This window comes from Typopeltis vanoorti, chromosome 7 (assembly GCF_054136105.1).
Source record: "Typopeltis vanoorti isolate ZY-2024b chromosome 7, IOZ_Tvanoo_1.0, whole genome shotgun sequence".
NCBI lineage: Eukaryota > Metazoa > Arthropoda > Arachnida > Uropygi > Thelyphonidae > Typopeltis > Typopeltis vanoorti.
In genome coordinates, this window is record NC_143555.1 from 154,498,525 (window position 1) to 154,519,906 (window position 21,382).

General features: G+C 36.8%; 1 protein-coding gene across 3 annotated transcripts in view; it reads left to right on the forward strand.

Moving 5' to 3' along the window:
• LOC150105228 (serine/threonine-protein kinase/endoribonuclease IRE1-like) overlaps positions 1-21,382 on the forward strand; it is a 543,187-nt gene that overhangs the window by 57,800 nt on the left and 464,005 nt on the right. For 2 of the 3 annotated variants that reach the window (XM_090396205.1, XM_090396206.1), the window contains exons 4-5: positions 1,829-1,977; positions 15,777-15,905. In XM_090396205.1, coding sequence (XP_090252331.1) covers positions 1,829-1,977; positions 15,777-15,905 — 278 coding nt within the window. The remainder of the gene's footprint in view (positions 1-1,828; positions 1,978-15,776; positions 15,906-21,382) is intronic. The other variant, XM_090396207.1, reaches the window with a different exon arrangement.

Genomic DNA, 21,382 nt, shown 5'->3' on the forward strand with positions numbered 1-21,382 from the left:
AGAGACCCAAACTATCAAAACAATATCTATCATACCTCTTCTTGAATTCATTTACAGACAAAGAACTCACAACTGAGTCAGGCAATGCATTCCACTCATTCACTACCCTCCAAGCAAAAAATCTAGTTCTCACACCCTTGTTAACCACACTTTTCCTTAATTTCCAGGGATGACCTCTTGTTCTTCCATCACTATCACACAGCTGAAATATTTCCCCTGCATCAATCTTATAAAAACATTTTAGTAATTTAATTGTTCCTATCATATCCCCTCTTCTCTGCCTATCAACCAACCTCTGCAATCCACAAGCTCTCAATCTATAATGTAGGGAGCATTTTTTACATCACTCACCAATATAGTCACTCTCCTCTGAACTCTCTCCACAACCTCCTCATCTCCAAGAAATCCAGGTGACCAGACTTAAGCACAGTAATCCAAATGTGGAAGTATCAACGCCTTATAAAGGGGAATAATAATCTCTTTATCTCTCTGGATGTTAGTGTGTTCTTCAATAACCAAGTAATCCTATGTGCAATCTTTGAACACCTTAGCAATGTGCCCTCTGAACTTCATCTCCCTTTCCACCCCCCAAATCACTAGCCTCATCAATCTCTTGGAGTACCGTTCCATCAGTGTGGTACACAGCTGTAATCTTTTAATCCCAAAATGCATAACTTTACACTTTTCCACATTGAACCGACATCCATTACATTTTGCCAGTTGATTTAAATCATCCTGCAAACTCTCAACATCAGCTTGATTTTTTATTGCGCTACCCAACTTTACATCATCAGCAAACAGCTGAATATCTCCCTTCAAGCCATTTCCTATATCATTTATGTACAAATTAAACAATAACGGACCAAGCACAGAGCCTTGAGGCACACCATTGGTCACCTGCCTCATCCTGGACTCTGCTCCTCCATACACCACTTTCTGGTATCTCTCCATGAGCCATTCTCTTATCCATATCACCAGTTTAGTATTCATCCACATCTGCTCTAATTTGCACAACAGTATTCCATGGGGTATCCTGTCAAAAGCCTTTGCAAAATCGAGAAGTATCACTGTGTAGCCATATCCCTTGTCCAACTCAGATGTCATTCTGTTATAAAAAGTTAATAAATTGCTAAGGCAGGATCGATCTTTAACAAAACTATGTTGGCCCCTATTGAGTATCATATTCTGATCTACCCATTCTTGAATTCTGTCCTTAACCAACTTTTCCAATACTTTTACCACCACTCCCGAGATGGTGATTGGTCTGTAATTAACTACCGCAGTCTTGGAACCACCTTTATGCAAAGGAACCAGATAGAAAGTTAGCTATCTTTACATATAACTTAAGTAACTGCATTGTTTTCTTTATTACCAAAGGGTAATTACTAATTTACTAGCCCAAACTGTCTACATCTTCATTTTTTTTTTTTTTTTTTAGACTTTTGAGTTCACCAGGGATTTATTCATTTTCTGTATTTGCTAGCAACTTTTGCATTTTCTCCTTCTTCAGCTGCACATCACCACATGTGCAGCCCAGATGTGTTACTTGAGATTTTTGACATTATCTCTTTTTGATTCTAAGTTTTATTCTTTTTTCAACTTTTTTTTCCCCCAATAATATTTGTATATTTTTGTTTGTCATTTACATCTGTTCAAGTTTGGTTATATTCAAAAATTTCTTAATTTTCTTTTCATTTTGATAGAGTACTCATTTCTAACTTTCTTCAGAACTAGATAATGAATTTTTTTTTTTACATTTCCTGTAAATTTCTGTATCTCTATAAATTACATTTATTCTTTTCCCCTCCCCCTTTCTCTTTCTTTAAAGACCATTGTTTTTAGCTGATCCCAAAGATGGGAGTCTTTATGCATACAAAGCAGGAGGAAGCCAGGAAACCTTGAAGAAATTGCCTTTTACAATATCTGAACTAGTGGCAGCTTCACCATTCCAGAGTAGTGATGGAGTTCTTTATACAGGTGAAAATATATTAGTGAAATCGCTATGAAAATTTCGTTGCTTCTCTTTTTGTATGTTTAAATAGCAGTTGAAATAATTATATAGTTTTCTCTCTTAAAATATAGCAAGATCACATGGCTTGTTTCATATCCTATAAATTCAGTGTGCAAAGCTTTCTCTACAGAAAACTCCTCAGGACTTAAGAAATTGTTTAGTGAATTTGCTGTTTGGTGGTTGGTTAGTGAGAGAGTTAACTTGATATAGTTAGTTCACTGTAAATAATAAAGGATAATTATATTACATGCTATTACTCATCTTATTATTATTATTTGACACCTCCAGGGAGTCCAAAGACTCATCAAGGGAGGGCACCTGCTCTACAGCTCTGTCTCCACCAAAGCCATCTACCTCCGATCACCATCACTACTTTTTCCACAGACAGTCACAAACATCCATGCCTGCAGCCTTTTGGTTGGAGAGCTGATACGCTAACCACTTGGCCAGCTAGGCCGGCATCTTAATAATTTGATATTCTCTTTTGGAGTTGCAGTATGTTATAGTTGAAGGTATGTACTAGGATCACTCTGACTGACCACACACATTGGACACAATGTGTTTCGACATCAGTAAAAACATGCATGTGAATTATATCATTATCCAAACATTGATTGGATAGCATTAAAATATCATGAGAAGAATAAAACAATTTATTGAGCTGTTGTGAGACTACTTTCTCAATCAGCATTTGACAGAAGGAACTCGAGGTCAAAAAGTGTTAGATTTGAATATAGTGCCAGAGGGGATTTCACTTAAAGACTGCCTGTGGTCAGCGACAGTAACAATATGGTACTCACTTGGGAAGTGGATAAGTTTATGAATATTCCATTCAGAAAAGGTTACATGCTGAACTACAGAGCAGGAAATTATGACAAACTGAGGAGTATGATGGATTCTGCACTAGTATTAGTTGTTGGATGAGAAGGACAGTGCATTGGCAGTGTTCAAAATATATTTAAACAATGCAATATCAGAATGTGTCCCTAGAATTCGAAGAATAAATAGAGGAGGAGGAAAATGGATGTGTAATCTCATCAAGCAAGAGATTTGTAAGAAAAGGATGATGTAGAAGGAATACTGTGTACATAACGGACATCATCATATCAGTTATGAAAATTATAAACTGCAGGCTAGAAGAGTCACATCTGTTGTATTTTTATTAAAAACAACACGTAAGTCCACAGTAATAACTTTAATTAATAAATAAGGTAAATATTTCGTACTAAAAATAATAGTACATCTTCAGTGTTACAAACAGATAGGAATAGAATACAAGTAACGAATATTCGGTGGATCACCTATTAAAATACAATGTTGTCGCGAGCTAGGAAATAAAAGAAATTAATAAATTAATATTTAAGATAATTAGTTTTTTAATGATTACATAAAATAAAAGTCTCCCAGATCTTCGAGAGAGAGGCAATCATTTTGATTTAAATTCGGTCGGTATAAAAAAGCTTCACAACTTTCTTTAAAGAGGCGTTCATATTTGAACCTGCATCTGTGAAGTAGAATAGCTTTATCCCACTGGATATTATGGGAAACTATCCAGTACGACCAATCGTGAATTGCATTGATTCTCCTACTTACCGAATTGCAAAAGTCTTGTTGCGTTTTTTAAGTGCTCTCACTGGACATTCAAGATCCTACATAAAAAATTCAACAGATTTCCTGGAAAAAAATCAAGGATTTAAAAATCAAAGAGTCTGAGTTATTAGTCAGTTTTGACATTGTATCTCTGTTTACCAATATCCCATTAGCCGACACAGTCAATTTATTATATGAAGATTACCCTCCAGATATCACAAAAATTTTCGAATTTGTTATTATCTATTCAGGTTATTTTAGTTGGAAAAACAAGTTCTACAAACAAGTTGAAGGTACTGCCATGGGTAGTCCTTTATCTCCACCTTTGGCTAACTATTTTTTGAAACAATTCGAAGAGACTATATTTTCATCCATTCACCCTCAACCATCTCTTTGGTATCGTTATGTCGATGTTTTTGCCATTTGGTCACATACTGAAGATGAGCTTTCCACCTTTCTACAACAGATAAATAGCCTTCATCCTCATATCCAATTCACCATGGAAAAGGAAAATTCTGGTACTTTATCATTTTTGGACATCCTGCTTACTTGAACTTCTTCTAGTACCTTATCTACAAGCATCTTTCGAAAGCCCACATTTACTGGCAGATACATTCATAAAATGTCTGCTCGCCATACATCTCAAAAATTTGGCATTCTTAAATCTCTAATTAATAGGGCACATAAAGTTTGCTCTTCTCCAGAAATCTTACAACAAGAACTTTCCATCATTAAAAAGTTAATGGTATATAATAATTACCACCCTAATCAAATCCAACAGATAATTGAATCTAATGTTCCAATACCTAAGGCTTCTTCAACAGTTCACAGAGTTCCAATCCCCTACATTCCAGGGATCTCAGAACCTATAGGTAGAATTTTAAAAAAGTACCAATTGATTCCCACTTATATTCCTATCAACAAAATTTCTTCCTTATTGCCTTCTACAAAAGATAAACTGTTTACAACAAACAGCATAGGTTTACTAAGGGAAGGGCATGTTTTAGCAACTTGCTCACATTCTATAATAATGTCACCACTGAGTTAGACAAGGGTAATGGATACACCATGATACTTATGGATTTTGATAAAGCTTTTGGCAGAATTTTGCATAAATTGGAGAACATGGGTTTAGATTATGGATAAGAGGATGGCTGACTGAGAGATATCAAAAATTGGTATAAGGGGTGTCAGTCTGCAAGATTTAAGGTAACCAGTGCTGTATTACAAGGATCAATCATTCTGTTATTCATTCTGTACATTAATGACGTTGGGAAGGATTTGACAGATGATATGCAACTATTTGCTGATGATGCAAAGATAGGCAGTATAATCAGGATTGCAGCCGATATGTAGTACTTGCAGAATGATTTGAATAGGCTGGAATTGTGGTCATTGAAAAATGGCTGTCAGTTCAATGTTAGTAAATGTAAAGTCATGCACTTCGTTCAAATTAGATATCCAATGTTATATTACATCAGTGGAATTATATTAGAAGAAACTGATCAGGATAGGGATCTTGGAGTTTTTGTTGATAAGAAGTTGAAGTTCAAGCGCCATATAGCAAAGATTGCAAATACAACGTAAAAGATAATTGTAATGCTGATACGAACTTTTGACATGTGATGAGATGGATGTCATATTGCCTCTATTCGAGGCCTTAAGACTTCACTTGAACTGTTTTGTGCAGATCTGATTTTCTTGTTTCCATGGTGATTCTGATACTGTGGGGAGAGAGAGTGTACAAAGGAGAGTGTTAAAAAATGATATTAGGATTGTGGGATACTATCAAGATGTGTATCAAATGAACTTTGACATGTAAAGATAAGGATGTCATTTTTCTCTTACAAGGCCTCTATAAGACTTCACATGGACTATTGTTTGCAGATCTGGTCTCCTTGTTTCTTTGGTGATTCTGATACTGTGGAGAGGGAGAGAGTGCAAAGGAAAGGGTTAAAAATGATATCAGGTTTGTAGAATACTGAGTATGAAGACAGATTGTGAATTTGTAGACTGCAGACACAAGCAAATAGGAGAAAGAGGGGTGATATGATTGAGACTTACCAACTTCTAAAAGGACCACATAGGATATCATTTGATGGAATTTTTCATTTTATGGAGGGTGGGAAAGGACAAGAGGGCATCCTTGGAAGCTGAGAATGAATGTGTTCAAGAAACAGGTGAGAGCTACATTTTTCTCTCATAGAGTGGTGCTTGATTGGAATGGTTTGCCATTGGATGTTGTGTGTGCAAATACAGTAGTTCCCCCTTATCAGCAGGGGATTCATTCCAAGATCCCCCCCCCCCCATGGATACCTAAGACTATAATAGTACTGAACCCTATAGCATACAGTGTGGATTCGCTGGACAAAAGGGTAATTCACAGCTCGGGTGGAATAGTGCGAGATTTCCTACATTGCTCAGAATGGCATGTAATTTAAATCTTATAAATTGTTTATTTCTGCAATTTTCCATTTTATATTTTTGCACCACAGAAATATTAAATGGAGACTACGGATAACTGAAACTGTGGAAAGTGAACCCGCAGAAATGGGTGGACTAAGGTAGTGTGAATGAATTCAAGATCAAGTGCGATAGCTGGTGCCTGTAGTATGTGGCCTCCCTCAATAAGTCCCTGACTCCCTGAAGGTCCTCTTAATAATAATAATTATAATAGTTGAGATATGAGATACCATTGAAATAACACAGATATGAAGCATAAGGATTGTTTATATATTTTGTTTACCTTGATGAATGGGTTGTTGATGGACAAATCTTTGATTCCCTATGCTTGTAAAGTTAATATGGTTAAAAATATTTTTGTTCAGAAACAGAGGCTTTCTGAACAAAATTATGCTTAGTCTTGCCATGAACCATAAGTCTCCAAGAAATAAAGATCACAGTTACATAATCAATTTTTTTATCATCATTTTATAAATGGAGACTAACATCAAACCTCAATAAGACCAAGGTTAGCTCTTTCCACCTAAACACCAAATTGCAAATAGGAAACTTCAGGTCAACTTTAACAATGCAATACTGCAATACCAAGATTTCCCTAAATATCTCGTGTTACCTTGGATAGAACACTAATGTTCAAAAGACATCTGGAGAATATCTATTTAAAGATCAGAACCCATAATAATATCATATAAAAACTGTATGGTTCTGCATGGGGTTCTTCTGCTACTATACTGCAATGCTCCACCTTGGGCTTAATCTACTCTGCAGCAGAATATTGTTAACCATTATGGCTAAACAGTCCTCATATCAAGAAAATTGACATGCAAATAAATGCATCAATGAGGCAATAACAGGCTTGTCAAATCCACTCCCTTCTACTGGCTTCCAATATTGAGCAACATTGCGCCACTGAACTTGCATAGAAAAGATGCTCTCGTAAAAGAGTACAGAAAAATAAATAGTAATCCCCTGTCACCAATACATGACAACCTCTCATATTTAAGTATAAATTGCCTTAAATATCGATGGTTTCCACAAATATTGGCTGAAGAATTTTTAAATAGTGATTTCAACATTAATTTGAAATGGCTAGAAACTTAGAAGGAAAAATTGCCACCAGACTTCAATGAATATATTCTTCCCAACCAAAATCCAAAAGGGATTGAGCTTCCATATCACCTATGGAAAAGCCTAAATAGGATATGCATAGGACATGGTATCTGTGCAGACAGCTTACAGAAGTGGGGAAGATCACCTACACCCCAATGTAATTGTGGGTGCGCCAAACCAAACCATCCAGCACATTGTGGAGGACTGCAGCATAAGAGCCTACTCTGGTAACCTGAGGAACTTTCTTGAGGCAGATCCTTCAGCTCTTGATTGGCTAGCTGAACCAGATTTATAAATTTAGTGCCTTTTTTTTTAATCTGAATTTTATATCTTTACTAGTTATTTGCACATATACATTACCTGTCTGATTCATCTTGTCTACACAAATATGTATTTTATATTTTGATGTCATATGTTAAATAAATAAATTCTCAAATGCTCTCACTTTAAAACTAAATAAATGAAACAAGGATTAATTTGCATGGCTTTTTTTCTCTATGTGTAACTATGTGCTGCCACAGCGTGCAAGTGTTACGTTCAGTTACGTGATCTGCTCATCTTGTTTAATAATGGGATGTGTTTACATTCCTTAGCTATTTTTGAAATAAAATCAGAAGAAGCAGAAGAGATTGCAAATTATGCTGAAGTTGTTTTTCTTGATCTCTGCTAATTTTATGTGAAATTAAAAGAAATGTTTATTGTGTGCAGATTTGGTCTTCTGGTTTCCAAGGGAATAAAGAAGCTGTGGAAAGGGTGCAAAGAAGAGTTACAAAGATTATAGCCGGATTATGGGATTTAGATTATGAAGACAGATTGTGAGTATGCGAATTGCAGACTATGGTTAACAGGAGGAAGGGGGTGATATGATAGAGGTCTAAAACTTTTGAATGGGTGTTATAGCATTTTAACTGATAAAATTTTTCATTATATGGAAAGCAGGGAGAGAACACAGGGGCATCCATGAAAGTTAAGGTTGTTCACAGTCAAGAAAGGGGTAAGAGCTAGGTTTTTCTCACAGAGAGTAGTGAGTGAGTGGAATAATTTGCTATTAGAGGTAGTGAGTGCATCTAGTGTAAATGAATTTAAGGGAATGTATGACATCTGGTTTAGATGATTTATAGCCTCCCTCGATGAGTCCTTGACTCCCTGGAGGTCTCAGCTAATAATGATAATAATAATAATAATTAATAAGAGCATCACATTTTGGATTGTGCTTCAATTACATACATTTATATTTAGCACCTATATTTTTGTATGTGCTGTTACTCATGTACTATAAAATTAAAAATTTTTTTTTTATTTTTATATACAATATATATCTGAACAAATCTGAAAGCACACCCCAACTCAACATCACCAGAGTTAAAGATTGGTACTATCAACATAAGAAGCCTGAGTGGCAAAGAAATGGAGCTAGTTGAGGAATTAGGTAAGTACCAGATCGACATAATAGGAGTGACTGAAACAAAAAAGACAAAAACTGGTGAGATCTTTCTGAGCAATAAATACAAAATGTTATATTCAGGAAATCACATTCAAGGAAAAGAAGGAGTAGCCATAGTATTCAACACAAAATACGAGGCTAATCTTCTTGAATGGCAGGCAGTCTCAATTAGAGTGATGTGGGCAAATATGTGAATGGGAAACTGGACAATGAGAATTATTTGTGCCTATGATCCCACAGAAGGTTCTACTAAGGTAGAAGTGGAGGAATTTTTTGATGCTTTAGAAAAAGCAGACACAATGAAAAAGTTGGTCCTTGTTGGGGATCTAAATAGCAGAGTAGGAAATGATTCTGAGACATACAAAAATATTTCAGAAAATTTGGAGAAAAGAGCAAAGCAATAATAATGGCAAATACCTGTTGGATTTCTGCTCAGGTCATGGACTGGTTATTACTAACACCATGTTCCAACATAAAAATGTGCACAAATTCACATGGAGAGAAGAGGCAAGGAATAAGAAAAGTCTCATTGACTATGTTATTGTCGATAGTGATGTTTTCTCCCTGGTTCAGGAAACCAGAGTGTACAGAGGATTTGAAATTGATCACCATTTAATTTTGAGCAGGATAAAATTGAATTTCATACTGAAAACAAGAACATGTAAGAAAGTTTTAAAGCAAATAAAAGTTGAGCAGCTCTCAGATGTGAACTGTAGACTAAAATACACAAAGATTATTGGAAAAAAAATAAAAGAGTTTGAGAACAGGAACCAAATCTTGAAGATTCAGTGGCAAGTCTTGAAGGAAACCCCTGATTGATTCAGCCAGAGAGGCATGTGGTTAGATTGTCTGTAAGGATAGAAAAATCAGAACTCCATGGTGGACACAGGAAGTTAAAGAGGCAATGAAGGAAAAGAAGAAAGCATATCAAAAGTTCCTGGGAAATAAGTCAGCTTTTGCTCTTAGAGAATACAGAGACAAATGTAAGAAAGCAAAACACTGTGTAAAACTAGCTAAACAAAAGTCATGGGAGGACTTTGGTAAGAACATAGAAAATAAATATCAAGAGGTGGCAAGATATTCTGGAGGTTGTTGAAGAAGCTTAGAAATGGAGGAACTAGTACTGTAAAAGGAGTTAGAGATGATAAAGATGACATGAAAACAGGAGAAAAAGATATCCTTGAAGTATGGAGTAATTACTTCGAAAAATTGCTAAATGAAACAAGCAGTGAAAGCATACTGGTAAAAAACACTCAATAGGCATACAGTCAGGAATACATATCCATACTTGAAGTAAAAAAAGCCATTAAAGGCTTGAAATGTGGAAAGGCAGCAGGCGTAGATGATATTCGACCAGAAATGCTGAAGTATGGTGGTATAAAAGTCTTACAGTGGCTGCACTGCATAGTTCAGAAAGCTTGGACAGAGGGACGAATCCCTGATGATTGGAGTAGAGCTCTCATAGTACCCATATATAAAAAGGGAAATAAAACTGAATGTGAGAATTACAGAGGTATTTCCCTACTGTGTGTTCCTGGCAAGATCTATGCAAGTATACTTGAAAAACAGTTGAGAAGAATTGTGGAAGAAAAGCTTGGTGAAGTACAAGCTGGATTCAGGCCAAATAAAGGCTGTCAGGATCAGATCTTCACTTTACGACAAATAGTCGAGAAAGCATGGGAATATAACAAAGATCTGTATTTAAGTTTTGTCGATTTGGAAAAGGCATATGACAAGGTGCCAAGAGAGAAGCTATTCAATATGCTGCAGTTATATAGTATCAATGGGGCATTATATCAAGCAATACTTAGTCTGTATTTGAGTTGTAAGTCGGCAGTTGGAATTGAAGGAAGTACAGGAAGATGTTTAATGTTAAATCTGGTGTGAGACAAGGATGTACATTATCCCCTCTGTTATTCATTATCTATACCAATCACATTACGAAGGAAAGTGGTATTAAACATGATATCAAAATTGGAGATGTTAATGTCAGCTCTTTGCTTTATGCGGATGATGTTATACTTCTAAATAAATCCGCTACAAATTTGCAAGATTCCCTGACTAAATTGAATAACTGTTGTAATAGATATGGTATGAAGGTCAGCATTAAAAACACAAAGACAATGAAAATAGGTAGAATTGTTGAAAATGTCAACTGTGTTGTGAACGGGGAACCTGTGGAACAAGTAAAACATTTCTGGTACTTAGGAACGATTTTTACTGAAGATGGTAAATTAAATATGGAAATAGACAACAGAATCAACTAAACTGGTATGGTAGGAAGTCAATTGAATAAATTCATATAGAATAAGAGAGAAATTAGTCGGAACACTAAATTAGCTGTATACAAGACAGTGTTCAAACCAGTTTTAACTTATGGATCTGAGAGCTGGGTCAGAAGTAAAACACTTGACCAAAGACTAGATTCCGCAGATGTGAGAGTCCTGAGAAAGATTAGAGGCGTGAACAGATGCATCAATGGCAATATCATATTAAAAACGAGGATATTAGGAAAGAACTTGACATTGTCAGCATCCAGGAATGCGTTAGCAGAGCTAATCTCAGGTGATATGGTCACTTAAACAGAATGGGTGAGGAAACATTAGCAAAACAAGTGTTCTCTGCCAAGTTGGCAGGAAAACGACCCAGAGGAAGACCAAGATATAGGTGGATTGATCCCTTACAAAGTGCCTTAGACGATAGAAATATAAGATCTGGTAATGTTGGAGTCTTGACAAGTAACAGACTGATTTTGAGGAAAATTGTAGATAGGAAGTTAGTAATGATGTAAATTTTTCATGTAGTACTATCATATCCTGTACACCCCCCTTGAGGGTACATGGTAGGAATTTGATGATGATGACAATATATATGTATGTGTGTATATATATGTACATATCTGACCAAGACATGAAAAGTTCCAAGACCTATAGCATATTAGAGCTATGTGTGGGCAAGAGAATAAAAAGAATGGAAGAATCTGTTTACATTTTAATTTTTTTTTTTTTTTTGAACAATTGGAGGTTGTTTTCTTTGTGAAAGGTAAAGTATAAGAGGCTGTTCCATAGAACAGGAATAAATGGAATGAAAGAGGAGGCAGAGAAGTTAGTTCAATGAATTTCAGGCTAGACTCTAAAAGGGTGTTGGTTAGCAGTAGTTCTTGTTCTTATGATTTTAGAGGAAAGCCGAAGAACAATAGTGATCGATTCAGCAGAGCACTGTCATGAAAGTGTCTGTAGAACAGGCAGCAACTGAATGTCAATGGGAGATGGATTGAAGTGGATCTGTGTAGAGAGAGAAGGATCATTAATTAACCCGATTGTCCTCTTTTGGATAGAATTGAGCAATCTTAGAGAGAATTTTGGTGCACTACCCAAATATGTGAGCAATATTCTGTGGTTGGATGGATTTGGGATTTGTATAAAGTTAGCAGTTGTAAATGATATATAGTAGTCATGCAGAAAAGTACACAGAGTTTTTTGGTGGTTGCAGAAGCCGTAGTTGAAATGTGTTAGTGCTAGGAAAGGCTGTAGTAAACGTTAGTCCAAGGAGGGAAATCGGATTGAGTTTAGATATCTAGGTATTACTGAAAGTTAGGTTAGGGTAGCTCTTTCTTGCAAAAGATGAGACAGGACTGAGTTTTGGTGGTCTACAATAGTGTTGTTACCCAGTTAAAAAAAACTGGGAGATGAAAGTTCAGAACATGGTGAATCTTGAGGGTTCTAATAATTTGTCACTACAAGGTTTGATAAATGAAAAGGAGGAATGGAGTATACTGTTATCTATGAAACTATAGGATTTGAAGTCTGTGAAAGCAGGTCATTTATATACAGGAAGAAGAGAGTGGGTGGAGGTACTCCTGAATTGGTGGAGAAATCCAGGGAGAAGAAACCACCCACCATCACCAATCAGTGAGAAAGTTGGTGATCCAGTTGCAGTGTAGAAGGCAGACCATAAAATGGCTCTTTGCTAAGTAGTCCCTTAGCAAATTTTTTTCAGTATTTTTCAATGGCTTGAGTACAGAGGTGGGTGGTGAAGAAGATTGAGAGTGCTGGAATCTTGCTTTTCACCGATTAGTTGTAGGTAGGTCTCCAGGTGGTGTAGGAGTTGTTGATGACCTTCTCCATAGTTTGAGAGAATAGAAGTTCTCTTGTTTGAGAGAACAGAAGTTCTGGATCTGTGCCTGTATCCATGCTGTATGGTAGATACTAGTTGGATAGGATATATTGAAAAGACCATACCAATCGGTGTTAGTTCTTTCACTCAAGTATGTTAACGCTATAGGTGGAATACCATCAGGACTGAATGTTTTGTTTGTGTTCAGGTTATTAAGGATTTTTTGGATTTCTTTCTGGCAGAAGACTATGGGTGACATGGAGTGAACAGTTCTTGATTTTTTTTTTTTTTTGCTAAGAATTAATGTCGATGGTTTTTTTTATTTTATTTTATTTTTTGGTTGGGTTTTTGTGTGTTGGGGGTTGAATTTTTGTTGTTTTTGTAAAATTTTACAAAATTTGTAAAAATTGTAAAAAAAATTTTTTTACAATTTTTGTAAACTATTTTTTTTGCAAGAGAATTTTTGTAGTCAGTAGTAAAGTCATGTCTGTTTGAGATGTGATCCATTAAATGTGGGTAAGAAGAGATAAAAAGGAAAAGGGACCTGCAGTGAGAGATGACAGACTCGCAAACATAGTGTCCACAGAGGGAACCTGGTCTCCTGTCTATATGTGGCCTCAACAATTCCCCTTGCAACCAGAGTACTCGGTCTCCCTCAAGTCACTAACTGGTAAAGTAAGTGGCAGCACGATTTGAAAATAGCTGATCGGGAAACCTCCAATATCGTTGCCAACTGTTTTGATTCCATGCACTAACCAGTGGCCAGTCTGCAAAACTGTTTTACTACTGTACTATCAAATGTGTGAGGGTCTGGACCTCCCTACAATGTGATTGGCATGTCCTTGAGGGTATCAAGCTCACTGCATGTGGAAAGAGAGGGGGAGGGTACAGAAACCGGAACCCATGTTCTAGTGAGTAAACGTGATTGCAAGCCACTTCAGACTTCCAATATGCAAGGTGGTATTTCACCAGGGCAGTCAAAGACATCTACTGCCTAGAATTGTTTTCCTTAATTAATTTCTTTTTTTTTTCTTTTTTTTACCAAAACGGAGGTGTATAATTTATTCATAGGTACAGGCAGGGCTCAACAAATATGCTCGTTTACCATATTCCTTTTTTTAAGTATATTTCTCCGTAAATACTTCCATGACTAACAGTGCATATTGATGTACTCAAAGAATTATTTACGTATGATAAAAGCCAAAGCAGTTCAGTTAAGGCTCTTCTTCCTACATTACTAAATTTTTCATAAGCTAATAAACTCATTGCCAGTTGAAGGAAGTCAATTTAAATTGTCTTCAACATTCTATTGCTATTACTCATCTAAATGAATAGTGGAATTTTGTACTTTCACTCAAATGTCATAAAATGAAGGATTTTTTCCCATTTTTTATCAATTTTATATACTTTTTTGTATTTTTTTTTTTTTTTTTAAATAGTCTGGAAACCCTATTCTAGATACCAAACATGGAACTTTTTCAAGCCACTTCAAACCTGCAAGTATCCTTTCTGATATAGTAAAATAGTGGTAAGTTTGCATATTAATCACAATCATAAAAACTGCATGAAATCATCACAAAAGACAACAGTTAGACTAATTAGCCCATTGTGTAATAGAATAAGAATAACATGATCAATTTACAAGGTTAGGCATGATTAGTAGTAGTTCTACTGAATATTTGCATATAAGGTCTTAATATGGTACAGAAAGATCTGTTTCTCTCCTCTTTTTTCACCTTTTCACCTCTGCACATAACAGTTTCTACATTCTCAGAAACTGTAAAAAGTAAAAACTTAGAAAAGCATATTATTTGCAGATTTTCAACTGACTCTCATAGGAAAATTTTTTCAAAACTTCCATATGCCAAGAGCAATCACTAAAATGGGATGTGCATCACCTGGTGATAAACCCCTCAGACTGAAAGGAAGCCATCTCCAATGGTGGTTCTTCCCACAGAGCTACCAAAGGACTGTTGATGTGCAATTATATAGCCTCTCGCATTCATGCAGTATAGCCAATTTCCACAAATGGGGTTCTGGCAAACCTGGTGAGGATTGGCACCACAAAAGTATAGCTTCCCTAGGTGGAGGAAATGCTGAGTAGACCTCTTCTTGGTGGTAGATGTCTTTCATCACCTAGTGAAATACCACTATCTTGCTTATTAGAGACTTGAAGTGGTTGCAGTCATGTTTGGTCACTAGAGTAAGGGTTCAAGTTTCTGTCCTCCACCTCTCTTCTCACATGCAGTAAGAGTGGTACCCTCAATGACATGCTAATCACACTGTAGACCCAGACCCTCCCCCATCCAAGAGAACAGAAGTAAAACTGTACTGCAGATCAGTCACTGGTTAGTGCATGGGACCAAACCAGTTATTAATGAATCTGGAGTCTTCCTGATCAGCTAACATCAAATCCTGCAGCCATGTATTTTGCTAGTTTGTGACTGGAGGGAGACCAAATACTATAGCTGCAGTGGAAACTGTTGAGGCAAAGTATAGATAGGAGACTAGTATAGATAGGTTCCCTCTTTATGGGCAGTACTGTTTGTGAGTCTGCCACCTCTCATTGCATGCACCACTTCCTTTTTATCTATTCCTCACCACATATAATGAATCGCAACCCAAAAAAAATCATAAAAAAAAATTCAACCAAATACCCATAAAAAAAAATCGAACCAAAAGATTTCCGGCCTGCTTTGCCGAGTGCTTAGCATATCAGCTCCCCAGCCAAAAGGCTGCAGGTTTGTATCCTGCCATGGGCATGAATGTTTGTGATTGTCTGTGAAAATACTAGTGGTGGTGGGAGGTAGATGGCATTGGTGTAGATAATGATGGGTAGTTGCTGTTTGTTGTATAGTTTGTGGATTGAGCGGTGGAGACAAAGTTGTAGAGTAGATGCCCTCCCTCGATGAGTCTTTGGACTCCCTGGAGTGGTCACGTAATAATAATAATAATAATAAAATTTGTCTAATGTATTTTTTCATAACAGCAGTTCTTCTTATCTAATATGTATTTGCACTTTTTTTAAAAAAAAAAAATCAGGTAGGAAAATTGATACCTGGTTTGCTATTGATCCATGTACCGGAACTAAGCTGGAAACTTTGTCTCAGGGAGTCACAGAAAAAATATGTCCTGCTGCATCTGATAATATGATTTTTATTGGTCGCTCAGGTAAGATTTCATGCATTCAAAATTTTAAGTAAGAAACACGTTCAAGAAGGAAAATTTTGTCCTTTCCCTTATTGTTAATGTCATAATGTCATTTACAAAAGTAGAGTTCTATATAAGAAATACACCCTCTGTCCAAAAAGAAACCGAACTTTTGATAGAAAATAAAACACAGGCCAATTATAATTATTCAAATCATTTATTTCAATCAATATACTCTCCCTCAGCTTCAATACAGCGTTTGGCATGGTCAATTAATTTGTTAAACGAGTTTTTTATATTGGTTTTTGGGATACTGTTGAGGGTTGTGGTTACTGACACTTGAACGTTTTCAATAGTGTCATATCACTTTCCTTTCATCAGCAAATGAAGTCGGGGAAAGAGAAAGACGTCACAGGGTGCTAAATCAGGTGAATACGGCGAGTGATCCAACACACAAACTTGGTTTTTGCTCAAAGACTGTCTCACAATGTTCGAACGATGAGATGATGCATTATCGTGCAAAAGTGAACAGCTGCCTGCATCATGATATTCTTGCCGTACGCGACGAATTCTCGCTATCAATCGCTTCAAAACTTCAAGATAAAACTCACCATTGACCGTTTGGCCAAGCGCAATGAATTCTTTGTAGATGATGCCCTTGGAATCGTAGAAACAAATCAGCATTGTCTTTACTTTTCTCCAAGCAACTTTTTTTTGGATGCTCCTCTTCTGGTGGTCTCCACTCAGCACTCTGGCACTTTGTTTCGAGCTCATACTCAAAACACCATGTTTCATCACCAGTAACAATCATTTGAAAGAAGTTTGAGTTTTTTGAGTAATGTACGATTGGTTTTAATGAGATCCTTTCAATGTTCAATTCGATACATTTTTTGGTCGTCGATCAACTTGTGGGGAAAAAATCGTGAATTCAATTTACGAAGGTCTAAACTATCGGTCAAAATGTTGTGCACAGTTGATTTTGTAATCCCCAATTCATCTTCAATCAATCTCATGGATGATTTTGGGTTTTCTTTGATGAAATCACACACTTTTTGGATGTTAACTTGGCTCAGTCCAGTTTTTGGACGGCCTGGCTTTTCGTCGTCCTCAAGCATCTCACAACCACTTTGAAATTGCTTAAACCACTCGTAAACTTGAGTACAGGATAAGCATTCATCACCGTATGCTTTTTGAAGCATTTGATGTGTTTTGGTAAAACTTTTACCAAGTTTAACACAAAAGTCAATCGCAGCTCTCCATTTGAAACTCATTTTCCAACCGTTCGTCAAAACATGTTACTCTTGGCACTATAATTCAGCATCTAATGAAATAAATGTCATAAACAGTTGACACAGCACTAATGAAGGTTGCTGCTTTTGACAACAAAATGATACAACAGGTGGTGCCACTAGTTTCTTCTATTTTCAAAAAGTTTTGGTTTCTTTTTGAACAGAGGGTATTGGCTAGTCAGGATGTATGTGCAATTCAGTGAACTGCAATTTAGCAGATGGCAATTCATTCAAAAGCCATTTCATTGAATAAACAATTAGTCGAACATCAATTTGTCACAAAAGCAATTGATCAAAAACAATTCACCGATAATTTTTCAATGAATTGCTTTCATAATCTGCTGAAAGAGAAATTTTCGTGTGAAATGTTTTAAAAGTGTTCAGTAATAATACCTACCATTACCCAAGATGCAGACAACATGTAGCTGGTTATTGAGATTTATAATAATTATTTTGTTGTATTTTAGAATATTATTCTGTAAGTGTACAGGCTGTTTCATTGTGTAAATAGTGATTTATCTCTAGACAAAAAAAAATTTTGTTAATATGCCATGAATTGCAGTCTAAGCACTGCAAAAATGCCAATTGAGAAAAAATGTTATATATATATACTCTTCAAAATGAAAAAAATTTATTTATTTCCTTATATATGCATATTGGGAATATATATATAGAAGTCTAAAGTAAGTGACTAAAAGAAAGTTCCATGTTTTATTTCGAGTAAATATTATTTTTTACATAATTTTTTCCACATGTAAAATACGCAGTATTTTACATGTGATTGAAACTAATATTACATACAGATTGAAACTAATATTCCTAAAAAAAAAATGAAGAACTTGACTCATATGTTTACATAAAATATACAAAGGGAAAATTATTATCATTATTATTATTAGATTTGCAGGGAGTTAAGGACTAATCGAGAGAAAGGCCATATATCGCCCACACCAGCTGTCACACCTTCTCTTAAACTCATTTTTATTGGATTTTCACACTCGCTAAATTAACGTGCACTGTTCAACTCGCTCTCAATTCTATGAGAGAAATATTTTGCTCCCACACCTTTCTTAACTACACACAAGCTTAGCTTCCATGGATGCCTCTTCTCCTCTCCCCACCTTCCATAATGAAAAATTTTATCAACTGATATTCTGTAATGCTCTTTGAAAAGTTTATATCACCTCTATCATATCACCCCTCTTTCTCTTATCTACTACCCATGTTTGCAGTCTATATACTTCTAAATCCATCCTCGAATTCCATAATCCCGATATCATTGTAACTTCTTTACAGCCTTTCCACAACTTTGTCTCCTCTAAACCCAGGAGGCCAAATTCGCATACGGTAGTCCAGTGCAGTCATATCAAGGTCTTTTAAAGAGGCAAAATTCCCACAACTCAGAGGATAATGAAATTATGTTGTGATCCTCTCAGCCGTAACTTTCTTATAAAAAATAAGCAAATTGGCTTCTGCCTTTGTATCTCCACTACTGGGCCTGGCTCCCACTGATGAGACCTCAATAAAGGTCGAAACCGGTATGGGTAGTGGCCCTTGCCATAATGCATAGCATTACACATATCCGCAAGGAGATGTGCTTTGCATTATGGGAGATACTGAGATAGGAGTGATGGGAGCTTTCTCCACCTTTGCAACGAGTTGCCTGGTGTTGCACTACCTTACCCCAGTCCTGAAGATACTTTCAGGCGCAAACTTTGTTTGCTCACACTTGGATAAAGGATTAAACTAAACTTATTACAGCGTGGCTGTACTGGTGAAACCAGATGTAGTCCTTGTGTTCTGAAATTCTGATATTGGCTGTCCTGCCTGTTTGGCCTAAGTAGGACAGCTTACAGCTGCAAGGGACCTGTTATACACCAGGTAGGTCTGGGGGGGGGGGTCTTTACTAGAGTGGATAAGGGATGCCAATTTTTTATATGGTCTGTAACAAGAAGTTAAGTCATGTTTTTTTAGGATTTTTGTAATTTTTTCCAAGGTGCCTCGGATATAGGGTATGGTGATGGATTTAGAGTAATCCTTGTTGTGAGTGGGGGGGGGGGTTGTGGTTTACTGGTTTCAATATTTTTTGGATTTTTTTGGGGGGGTAGCCATTGGCTGAGAAAGTGTTGAGAATGTGGTTTAGTTCTGTGGTTAGGGCATTGTCATTTGAACAGATAAGTTTAGCTCGGTTGTGTAATGTCTTAATCACTCCATATTGTTGCAAGGAGGGGTGATGGAATTGTTGGTGAATGTATCTGCCTGTATGGGTGGGTTTTCTATAGACTGAGAAAACCAAGGTTCCATTAGGCTGGCGGGTGACTAGTGTGTCTAACAAAGGAAGGCAGTTGTTTTTTTCTTCTTCCAGGGTGAATTTGATTCTGGGGTGTTAATTGTTTATATGTGTTAGGAAAGAGTGCATCGGAGCCATGTGGCCAAATAGCGAACACATCATCTACATAGCTAAGCCAAATGGTTGGTTTTTGTGGGGCAGAAAAGTTGGCCAAGGGTGGGGAGAGTGGAGAACCCATGGCTGTCCCCTCTATTTGTTTGTAGATTTTCCTTGCCAAACAAAATAGCCTGAGTTCATTGTGAACTGAAAAAGGGCTGTGATATCGGGAGGAAATTTAGCTTGGATTAGCTCTAAGGATTTTTTGAGTGGGACATTTGTGAATAAGCAGGAGACATCTAAACTGACCATTATGTCAGTGTGTTTGAGTGTAAGGTTTTCTATTCTGGCTTTGAAGTGGGCTGAGTTTTTTATTTGTAAAAGTGTGTTGCCAGTATAGTGTGAGAGAGGTTTGGCCAAATGTTTAGCTAGTTTGTATGTGGGGAATGAATGCCATCCACTATGGGACGTAATGGCACATTTTCCTTATGTATTTTTGGGAGTCCATAAATATGGGGGGGGGGTATGGAGTTAAATGGTTTAATTTGTTAGTGATTTCCACAGGCCAAGAAGTGACCTTCTTAAGGAGCCTGTGGAGTTTTCTAATTTGTGAGTTGGTGGGATTGTACTCGATAGGGAGGTAAGTAGCCCTATCTAACAATAAAGCTTTCAGCTTACCTGTGTAATCATTTTGGTTAAGCAATACTGTGGCGTTCTCTTTTATCAGCTTTGATGATTATTATTTTCTTGTTTTTCTTTAATTCCAGTAGAGATTTAATTTCCTTGCTGGGCATGTTGGCTTTTGGTGGTTTAGCTTTGGTCAGAACACAAGCTACATCCAGTCTAATATCGTTGGCGACATGGTTTGGAAGGTGTTGTATCCTATACTGGCAACACACCTTCACACATAAAAAAACTCAGCCCACTTCAAAGCCAGCACAGAAAACCTTACACTCAAACACACTGACATAATGGTCAGTTTTGATGTCTCCTCCTTATTCACAAATGTCCCACTCAAAGAATCCTTAGAGCTAATCCAAGCTAAATTTCCTCCCGATATCACAGCCCTTTTTCAGTTCACAATGAAACTCAGGCTATTTTGTTTGGCAAGGAAAATTCTACAAACAAATAGAGGGAGCAGCCATGGGTTCTCCACTCTCCCCACCCTTGGCCAACTTTTATATGGAGACTTTTGAAGAGAAAGCCTTAAACTCTTCCCCACAAAAACCAACCATTTGGCTTCGCTATGTAGATAATGTGTTCGCTATTTGGCCACATGGCTCCGATGCACTCCTTCCTAACACATATAAACAACCAACACCCCAGAATCAAATTCACCCTGGAAAAAGAAAAAAACAACTGCCTTCCTTTCTTAGACACACTAGTCACCCGCTAGCCTGATGGAACCTTGGTTTTCTCAGTCTATAGAAAACCCACCCATACAGGCAGATACATTCACCAACAATCCCACCACCCCTCCTCGCAACAATATGGAGTCATTAAGACATTACACAACAGGGCTAAACTTATCTGTTTAAATGACAATGCCCTAACCACAGAACTAAACCACATTCTCAACACTTTATTCCCCCCCCCCCCCAAAAAAAATCCAAGAAATATTGAAACCAGTAAACCACTATCCCCCCCCCCTCACAACAAGGATTACTCTAAATCCATCACCATACTCTATATCTGAGGCATCTAGGAAAAAATTACAAAAATCCTAAAAAAACATGACTTAACTTCTTGTCACAGACCATATAAAAAATTGGCATCCCTTATCCACTCTAGTAAAGACCCCCCCCTCATAGACCTACCTGGTG